General features: G+C 43.5%; 1 protein-coding gene across 2 annotated transcripts; it reads left to right on the top strand.

Moving 5' to 3' along the window:
• The first annotated feature begins 1,022 nt into the window (after positions 1–1,022).
• LOC124046488 (ADP-ribosylation factor 6-like) lies at positions 1,023–3,675 on the top strand. 2 transcript variants are annotated; one of them, XM_046366907.1, is made up of 2 exons: positions 1,023–1,164; positions 1,508–3,675. In XM_046366907.1, the coding sequence occupies exon 2, from the start codon at positions 2,085–2,087 to the stop codon at positions 2,613–2,615; it is 531 nt and encodes a 176-aa protein (XP_046222863.1). In that variant the 5' UTR covers positions 1,023–1,164; positions 1,508–2,084; the 3' UTR covers positions 2,616–3,675. The 2 variants fall into 2 exon arrangements, with proteins under 2 accessions (XP_046222863.1, XP_046222862.1); XM_046366906.1 differs by having other exon boundaries at positions 1,068–1,164; positions 1,370–3,675.
• Positions 3,676–10,692: the final 7,017 nt, after the last annotated feature.

Here is a 10,692-nt window from a genome sequence, read left to right as displayed (position 1 = left end):
AGCAAGCATCAGAACAGAGAGTATCCCTCTCACATGCGTCCGTCCACACAGAGGTTCAAACAGCCGAACAAAACTGATAGATATTAGTCCACCTACCACCACTACGAACTTGAGTGGGGCATCTGGCTACCGATCTCCTGCATCGTTGGTAACTAATTTCAGTAAAATGAAAGACAACGCTGATGTATGCCACAAGGTGGTGATATTACACTTTGCATCGAGGACAGTATTCATACAGTAACCTAGTCTACATAAAAAAATGTTAAGGAAAGACATAGGAAGCCTACATTTAAATATATGTTTGTTAAGCATACCACGTGTAGTATTTTAATTTACAAATACATATTGTTACTGATGCAATTTCGTTCTTTAATTAATGGCCATGATTTTTAGTACATTCGCACCATGCCTTTACTTTTAATCAATGGACCGCATTTTTGAATGCTTTTGAATGCTTGTGATGTCAGAGTAATCCGGGGAGCAGAAATGGCTCCTCTGAACACAGCGTGCATAAACCAATTGAATGAGCCAGAGGAAGTGGCGGGTGATGTAGTCCACACCTTTCCGGTAGATCAGAGTTGTAAAAGCACAGACAGAACAATGAGACAGATATTTCATCAGACGTATAAATGTGAAGCCCGGTTCCACTTACTACCAAATATGGTGATGAACGGAAGTCCAGTAGCTCGAAAGTCGGAGATGGAGCGAGAAAGATTTTGGCCGACAGGTCATTAAAGGTCATTTTCTCATCAATGAAACATTTGATCTTGATACCGTTTCCCAAACTATAATCTGTAACAAACAGAGTGGACTGCGTTTTATAGACTTTACCCTTTGCCAAAGTTGTTAAAAATTGCGTTGTTTAGGAGTGCAAGGGCGAATTTAGTTATTGCACAAGCGCACTTCACAGAGTAGGCGTTCCTTAACTGAAATACGCAAATAAATGATAAAATGCACCAATAGTATCTAACTAGCTTGTGCTTGGCTCTGCCCACCTCCTTGCTTGTCCTGCCCACTATTAATTTGCTCCCATTGGAAACGACAGGCTCTGGTCTATCTTGGGTTTGCTATAATAATCTTTGGTAGTAGCACTTCAACTCGACTGAAAAGGAGAGAAACGAAAGCAGGTTGGAAATTACTGAGAGAGGAGGGGGGAAACAGAAGGTAATATATTTTTATTTTGAGATTTGTGTAAAATATTATAATGGTTACATACTAACGTCTGCATTTTCAATTTCGTTGCCCTATCCACAATGCAGCGTGAAGTAGCTAGCAAGCTAGAAGTTAGCATTTAGCTGACGTTAGCTAGCAGCCGTCACCTTGCTAAATTGAGCTTTCTGACACTCATCCCAAACCTTTTCTGTTTCAGGGGGACAAGAGGGGGTATTTTTTTTTAATCAATCACCTTTAGTCACCGGGACTTTAGGATCACGGGCTCCTACGAACGAGTGGGTAGCCCAGTGCGACGTTTGATGGAATAGTTGCAGACAATTGCCTTTCTCCTCAGGTGGTGCTGATCGAAACAAGGGCGAGGAGGGGGACCTCGAAACACACTCACCAAGAGGAAGTCCGGAGTACCGCAGTGTTTTTGGAGGGCCTATTCGATTTCCTTGGTCTATCAACAGCCCCCGCCCCTCTGACCCGGAATTTAATAGTAATCGATAGGAATAAGAAATCGATAATGTTAACATTTTGTGACAGCTACAATTAAGAAGTATACGGCTTGTCATACAATTTACTTTCCAAACCTTTGGGTACATATTTGAACTTTAAACTCTGAGCAGTAAGTTATTAGCAGCAATCCTCATAGTTACTGATTTGTCACCAGGAATACGCTTATTGTTGCCAGTTTATTTGACAGACCGACACATTCGTTAAGCATTGATTTGATCCTGACTGCTCAGGGTGAGCTTCATATTTCACACCATGTCCATTGATAGTTAGTTGCAGGGTTACGCCTGATTAAGCAAATAAATCAAGTTGAAAGCTGCATGGTTTTGACTTTAAGGAAGTAATACGGGACGTACTGAAGAACCCAACAATTTTTTATTTTATTTGACAAGGAATATTTATGCACTGTTTTCATGATGGGGAAAATGCTTTCGAAAATCTTTGGCAACAAGGAGATGAGAATATTGATGCTTGGACTTGATGCTGCTGGAAAGACCACCATCCTTTACAAACTGAAACTTGGACAGTCAGTCACCACAATTCCCACTGTTGGTTTCAATGTCGAGACTGTCACCTACAAAAACGTAAAATTCAATGTATGGGATGTTGGAGGCCAAGATAAGATCCGTCCCCTGTGGCGACACTACTATACGGGCACTCAAGGGTTAATCTTTGTTGTGGATTGTGCAGACAGAGATCGCATTGATGAGGCGAGGCAGGAACTCCATCGCATCATTAATGACCGTGAGATGAGGGACGCCATCATCTTGATTTTTGCCAATAAGCAGGACCTGCCAGATGCCATGAAGCCGCATGAAATCCAAGAGAAACTAGGATTGACCCGCATCAGAGATAGGAATTGGTATGTTCAGCCCTCCTGTGCGACCACGGGAGACGGACTATATGAGGGGTTGACATGGCTAACATCAAATTACAAATCTTAATGATTGAGTGATGACTATTTTTAGAATACTTTTATTTTATTTTATACTTTGAAGTTAAATAACTTAACTTCTAAAATGAATACAATAAATAAGTTTTGATTTATCCATTTATTTGATTACAATGATCCTATAGCTAATTTATCTTTATAAACTGGGTTTGCTGGTTTATAGGTTGCCTCTACTCTGTAGCAAGCTTATGTCACATACTTTTTTGTGGCTTGATGAATACACAATTAAATGGGTTCATAATTCAAAACTTGAGTTTACTGCCTTTGCCTATTCATTACCCCATTTTTAATAGATTTTCTAATGGAGCTGGATTTTAATATTTTAATTTTGGCTAAGGCTTGGTTATGCTTTTAAGACACACTTGGATTGATTGAGTAACAAGTGTCTGTTTCCTAGTTTTTCCTTTCAGAACTAAAGTCTGTTTAGTCAAGCTTGTTCTGTACAACTAGCTACAACACCTTTTTATATTAAACATGTTTTAATACAGAAACCCAGTAGCAAATTGAGGTATCCCATGTCTTACATTTCATTTTCAGTATTCTGGACATTGTGACAATTATGTCTGAAAATACATTGTGTAGTGCTTGGACTAACCATCTGGAACACATTTGCACAAGTGATTCCCTTCAGTGGGCTATATTGTGATTTATCCCAAATTGTGCTCAAGCATAAAACTGAAACAGGCTTCTGGTAACTCAAACATGCTTTTTTAGAAAGCAGGTTTTGTTAATGGGGAGCCTAACATTGATGGTTATGTAGCCAATTGACTCAATATTCCAACGGAATATCATTCAGCTCTGAGATCTCAACCTACTACCATTAATATGTCTCAGGATACGAGACCTATCACTTGACTAAATCTGCAGCATGAGTACAGAAGTACAGTAACCCTACAGCAAAGTGGACCTTGTCATTCAATGGGAGAGAACAGCTCCCTGGTGAAATGTCATCTTTTGGTTCAGCTTTCTTACTCATGTTGACTTTGAGAACCATGTACAGAACAATGTCATTGTAATGTCTAATAAATAATAAAGTCATTTTAAATGCCTAATTTTCTTGTTTTTATCATAACCTGAACTTTCTCAAAAGTGGTTAAAGGAACACAGTTCTCATATTCCACATCTTCCTTAGGACTCCAAATCCATCATAAAGAATGCTAGAGACAAGATTGTAATTGGTCTTTGCTAATAGTCGACTACCTTTGCACTGTGAAAATTGTTATCTGATTGATGTGAACACAACCCTCCCCTTTGAGGAATGTTTTGCAGAGCTTGCACTTGATGTGCTGCAGAATGCAGATGTTCAATATCCAACACAAACTTTTACAGCATTTCATTCAAATAAGTAGGCCTAATGAGTCATTATTCTGTTATGTGAAGAACACAATGTCTTGGTGAAGTGTTGCATTGAAACTTTCCTGGGCAGTTTATATAGCTGTCCACCAAAATAAAAAAGCCTGTATTGTAACTCTGTCACCACTGGGAAATATGTTTTTCCTTTTACCCCATGTAAAAAAACAAAAACAGGAAGTCCAACTGGTCTCAGCGGAATAACTACAGAGCCACATGACTAGCCTCCATTGAGGTTTGGGTGACTGACTGGCTGCACAAATTGTTGGAGCAATACAGCTGTTTGTGAATTCTGTGCTCACTTGTTTGTGCTTGATATTGAGCCAATGCTGGGTTGTCAGCTGTTACTTCCTCTGCTTGTGGTTCAAAACAGGCTACAAATTCTGCCCTCCCCTCAATCTTTGTTTAGAAAGAACCTACATAATTCATGTATGCCCAGTACAAAAAAAGTGTAAGAAAAACATTTATACATGTTAAATCTAGTTTATTGGGGTACTTTACGGCATCGTTTAGAAATAAACATCCTGTTTTTTGTACAGTTTTGTCAAGGGTTTTGGGCTGAATCAGACTTACCGAAAGAGGTCAACATCTGTTACCAAGTTCTTGTGTCCTCTCCAGTTAGAATCAGTAAGCAATCCAGCTGCATGCTGGTTTGTATCTTGTCTGGGGTCCTGTGAATATTATAAACTGTCCACCAGATTGGTTAAACTCTGAAAACTTGTTTTCGTTTGTAAAACTTGTCCTGCTAAATGTGCTTTTTTATTGGGTGTTTTATCTTTGCCTCAAGGTAAAATATATACGTTAAGGATTCAAATAAAAGGTCACAATGGGACAAGGTCTCTAGTTACTCATCTGTGTACTATCTCACACCAGGCAGTAATGGTGCCTTGGCCTTGTAAGACCCAGAAATACATTTTCTGGTCATTTAATTACCCCTCAGTGTTTTTCAAGTCTTGACTTAATCAGTCTTATTGAGTAGTCATTAAAAGTCAAAAGAATATGACCAGAGACTCAGGCCTTTATAATCACAGGCACACTGACTCGATCAGCCAAAGAACCAGCTGGAGCTTGTCTGGTTGGCACATACTGAACAGGGGTGCCAAGGCCATCATCTGTAGTCAGCCTACCTACTGGTTTATTTGGAGAGAAGTTCACTGAACCTGGAGTCAAAAGCCCAGAGAGAGACAGGCTTGACTTTTAAACCTGAGAAAGTCATAGAAGGACAGATGTAGAAAAGGAGGACCGAGCACGCCCCCATTCTCATCGACGGGGCTGTAGTGGAGCAGGTTGAGAGCTTCAAGTTCCTTGGTGTCCACATCAACAACAAACTAAAATGGTCCAAACACACCAAGACAGTCGTGAAGAGGGCACAACAAAGCCTATTCCCCCTCAGAAAACTAAAAAGATTTGGCATGGGTCCTCAGATCCTCAAAAGGTTCTACAGCTGCAACATCGAGAACATCCTGACTGGTTGCATCACTGCCTGGCATGCCAATTTCTCGGCCTCTGACCACAAGGCACTACAGAGGGTAGTGCGTATGGCCCAGTACATCACTGGGGCTAAGCTGCCTGCCATCCAGGACCTCTACACCAGGCGGTGTCAGAGGAAGGCCCTAAAAATTGTCAAAGACCCCAGCCATCCAAGTCATAGACTGTTCTCTCTGCTACCTCATGGCAAGCGGTACCGAAGTGCCATGTCTAGGACAAAAAGGCTTCTCAACAGTTTTTACCCCCAAGCCATAATGCTCCTGAACAGGTAATCAAATGGCTACCCAGACTATTTGCATTGTGTGCCCCCTCCCCAACCCCTCTTTTTACGCTGCTGCTGCTACTCTCTGTTTGTCTTATATGCATAGTCACTTTAACTATACATTCATTTACATACTACCTCAATTGGGATGACCAACCAGTGGCTAACCGGGCTATCTGCATTGTGTTCCACCACCTGCCAACCCCTCTTTTACGCTACTGCTACTCTCTGTTCATCATATATGCAGTCACTTTAATCATATCTACATGTACATACCACCTCATATCAGCCTGACTAACCGGTGTCTGTACATAGCCTCGCTACTGTATATAGCCTGTCTTTTTACTGTTGTGTGACTTCTTTACTTACCTATTGTTCACCTAATACCTTTTTTTGCGCTATTGGTTAGAGCCTGTAAGTAAGCCTGTTGTATTCGGCGCACGTGACAAATAAAGGTATTATTTGATTTGATGTACAACCTGAATGACTCTCATAGCCCACTCAACGGGAGGTTATCAATATCAGTAAAATATGGCTTTTGTTTGACTGGTGTTCACAAGTAAAGATAGACCAAGACTAGTGGCTATGGGATGTGTCTCCTCTTCCTGGACAGAGGATGGATGGTATGGATAGAAACTCATCAGCCTGGGGTGTGTGACTGGCATCCCTCAACAGTAAGAGGGGAGTCTGATCCCCCTCCAATCGATGTTGAAGGACGGAGGACACATCTTTCAGCGTCCCACAAAATCAATACCTGGCCGTGCCACAGAGAGAGATATTCAATAGGATATTTATTGATCCCCATTGAAAATTGCAGTGAAGAGGCAAGGTCTGAGGAATAAATTCAATAGAATTGTCAGAATCCCGCATTAATGCTTGTTATAGGAGAGGACAAGACCCAGACCAAGCCCCTCCAAGTCATACATTTCCGCGGCCAACTGTCATTTTTCGAACATTGTCAATCATTTTCATATTGTTTTTATGTTTTTAATAATCTGACTGATTGGATTGAATTTGTATTGATGTCATGTACGTTCTTTTTTAATTTAACCTTTTTTTTTAAACTGTTAAACATGCTGATTGGATCTTTGTATATTAAATGGTTGCCTAAAATAGCATTGTGAATGTAAATACAAATGGTGCATGCACCATTATATACTGTACATATATTGCTATATTGTGTTGGAGCCTTATTTCTTGAGGTCACAGGCTCTATGAATATGATTAACTGCTTGGTCTGTGTAGTCCTGTATGCCCCATGTATAAAGTCCAAGTGCAGTTAAAAACGTGATTTTCCTACGTTTTATATATATTTCCACACTATGAGGTTGGAATAATACTGTGAAATTGTGAAAATGGTGGTAATGTCCTTTTGGTGTAAGAGCTGTTTGAAAAGACCGCCTGAAATTTCAGCCCATTTTGGTGAGATGGAGGTTTGTCCTGCCTGGTGACATCACCAGGTGTTAAGTTCCAAACCTCTCTAACAATAACAGCTAGTTTTCAGTTTTCCCCTCCCCACTCAGACCACTTCCAGTCTAGTAAAATTATTTATTGTAAAATTGCTCTTTAGCTATTTTCCTTTCTTTTTGAAAATTTTAATTGAAAATCACAGTAAGGTACTTAATTGTTTCCCAGAAATGATTTGATATTAAGATAAAAACGGCTGCATTGTACCTTTAATTAACAAGATTAGCAATAGTACTCCATTAGAGACAGACAGAGAGACACCGAGGAGGCATGATAGAAGGAATACTGTAATTCTCCCCTTTAAGCTGATTAGCAACAATAAAGGGAGTGTTTACAATCCTGACAAAGACGGGATTGATGGTGTTAGATGCGGGTAGGCCCTGGTGTTTTGGGCAACAGAATATTAGTTTGTTTTATTCACATTTACATTTAAATCATTTAGCAGACACTCTTATCCAGAGCGACTTACAAATTGGTGCATTCACCTTATGACATCCAGTGGAACAGCCACTTTACAATAGTGCATCTAAATATTTTAAGGGGGGTGAGAAGGATTACTTTATCCTATCCTAGGTATTCCTTAAAGAGGTGGGGTTTCAGGTGTCTCCGGAAGGTGGTGATTGACTCCGCTGTCCTGGCGTCGTGAGGGAGTTTGTTCCACCATTGGGGGCCAGAGCAGCGAACAGTTTTGACTGGGCTGAGCGGGAACTGTACTTCCTCAGTGGTAGGGAGGCGAGCAGGCCAGAGGTGGATGAACGCAGTGCCCTTGTTTGGGTGTAGGGCCTGATCAGAGCCTGGAGGTACTGAGGTGCCGTTCCCCTCACAGCTCCGTAGGCAAGCACCATGGTCTTGTAGCGGATGCGAGCTTCAACTGGAAGCCAGTGGAGAGAGCGGAGGAGCGGGGTGACGTGAGAGAACTTGGGAAGGTTGAACACCAGACGGGCTGCGGCGTTCTGGATGAGTTGTAGGGGTTTAATGGCACAGGCAGGGAGCCCAGCCAACAGCGAGTTGCAGTAATCCAGACAGGAGATGACAAGTGCCTGGATTAGGACCTGCGCCGCTTCCTGTGTGAGGCAGGGTCGTACTCTGCGGATGTTGTAGAGCATGAACCTACAGGAACGGGCCACCGCCTTGATGTTAGTTGAGAACGACAGGGTGTTGTCCAGGATCACGCCAAGGTTCTTAGCGCTCTGGGAGGAGGACACAATGGAGTTGTCAACCGTGATGGCGAGATCATGGAACGGGCAGTCCTTCCCCGGGAGGAAGAGCAGCTCCGTCTTGCCGAGTTCAGCTTGAGGTGGTGATCCGTCATCCACACTGATATGTCTGCCAGAGATGCAGAGATGCGATTCGCCACCTGGTCATCAGAAGGGGGAAAGGAGAAGATTAATTGTGTGTCGTCTGCATAGCAATGATAGGAGAGACCATGTGAGGTTATGACAGAGCCAAGTGACTTGGTATATAGCGAGAATAGGAGAGGGCCTAGAACAGAGCCCTGGGGGACACCAGTGGTGAGAGCGCGTGGTGAGGAGACAGATTCTCGCCACGCCACCTGGTAGGAGCGACCTGTCAGGTAGGACGCAATCCAAGCGTGGGCTGCGCCGGAGATGCCCAACTCTGAGAGGGTGGAGAGGAGGATCTGATGGTTCACAGTATCGAAGGCAGCCGATAGGTCTAGAAGGAAGAGAGCAGAGGAGAGAGAGTTAGCTTTAGCAGTGCGGAGCGCCTCCATGATACAGAGAAGAGCAGTCTCAGTTGAATGACTAGTCCTGAAACCTGACTGATTTGGATCAAGAAGGTCATTCTGAGAGAGTTAGCGGGAGAGCTGGCCAAGGACGGCACGTTCAAGAGTTTTGGAGAGAAAAGAAAGAAGGGATACTGGTCTGTAGTTGTTGACATCGGAGGGATCGAGTGTAGGTTTTTTCAGAAGGGGTGCAACTCTCGCTCTCTTGAAGACGGAAGGGACGTAGCCAGCGGTCAGGGATGAGTTGATGAGCGAGGTGAGGTAAGGGAGAAGGTCTCCGGAAATGGTCTGGAGAAGAGAGGAGGGGATAGGGTCAAGCGGGCAGGTTGTTGGGCGGCCGTCCGTCACAAGACGCGAGATTTCATCTGGAGAGAGAGGGGAGAAAGAGGTCAGAGCACAGGGTAGGGCAGTGTGAGCAGAACCAGCGGTGTCGTTTGACTTAGCAAACGAGGATCGGATGTCGTCGACCTTCTTTTCAAAATGGTTGACGAAGTCATCTGCAGAGAGGGAGGAGGGGGGGGGGATTCAGGAGGGAGGAGAAGGTGGCAAAGAGCTTCCTAGGGTTAGAGGCAGATGCTTGGAATTTAGAGTGGTAGAAAGTGGCTTTAGCAGCAGAGACAGAGGAGGAAAATGTAGAGAGGAGGGAGTGAAAGGATGCCAGGTCCGCAGGGAGGCGAGTTTTCCTCCATTTCCGCTCGGCTGCCCGGAGCCCTGTTCTGTGAGCTCGCAATGAGTCGTCGAGCGACGGAGCGGGAGGGGAGGACCAAGCCGGCCTGGAGGATAGGGGACAAAGGATGCAGAAAGGGAGGAGAGGAGGGTTGAGGAGGCAGAATCAGGAGATAGGTTGGAGAAGGTTTGAGCAGAGGGAAGAGATGATGGATGGAAGAGGAGAGAGTAGCGGGGGAGAGAGAGCGGAGGTTGGGACGGCGCCATACGATCCGAGTAGGGGCAGTGTGGGAAGTGTTGGATGAGAGCGAGAGGGAAAAGGATACAAGGTAGTGGTCGGAGACTTGGAGGGGAGTTACAATGAGGTTAGTGGAAGAACAGCATCTAGTAGATAGCAACGGGTATTTCCTTTCTCAGCAGCACAGAAGGGGACAGTGTCCTTTCTAGGTTTGATACAGTCATGAAGTGGTAAGAAATAGGTGGGTAAACTCTGATTGCCGGTCACGTTGAATAAAATAAAGTTTCCAATACTCTCAATGCATTCTCAATGCATGGAGGGTAAACTGCATTTACTTGCGTTTACCCTCCATTACACTACTGGTTTGATATTAAGCAATAAGTGATACTGTTTACCATGCATTTCATGTATTACATTCAATACAACAGTCACACTTAACATGTCAAGTCATTTTGCTGTACATAAAGAGTACTGCCTTAGCATTATGATCGGTGCATACACCCTCTAAGTCAAAGCCAAAGGGACAAGTGGAGGCATGCAGGAGGCGGAGCTAAGGACAAACAGAGGTAATTATCCATGCACATGTGTGTGTCCATATCCACACACAGTCAGTTGGCTATGGACTGATTCTGGCCTCATTCAGTGTGTGGGAAAGCTTCTGTAGAGCTAGCCTATTGCAGAGCTAGCCTATTGCCTATTGCAGAGGCTTGGGTATTTGTTTTAGCACTGGTTTCCGTCAAACGGGTCAGGTGGCGTCGACCCACATATGAGACAGGCACTGGAGAGATGTATCACACAAACCACATGCCACAAGCAAAAGTGATTTATAGCGCTGGTAAAACACACACATAAAA

This window comes from Oncorhynchus gorbuscha, linkage group LG10 (genome assembly GCF_021184085.1).
Source record: "Oncorhynchus gorbuscha isolate QuinsamMale2020 ecotype Even-year linkage group LG10, OgorEven_v1.0, whole genome shotgun sequence".
Taxonomy (NCBI): domain Eukaryota; kingdom Metazoa; phylum Chordata; class Actinopteri; order Salmoniformes; family Salmonidae; genus Oncorhynchus; species Oncorhynchus gorbuscha.
This window is presented reverse-complemented; position numbering and strand designations above follow the sequence as displayed.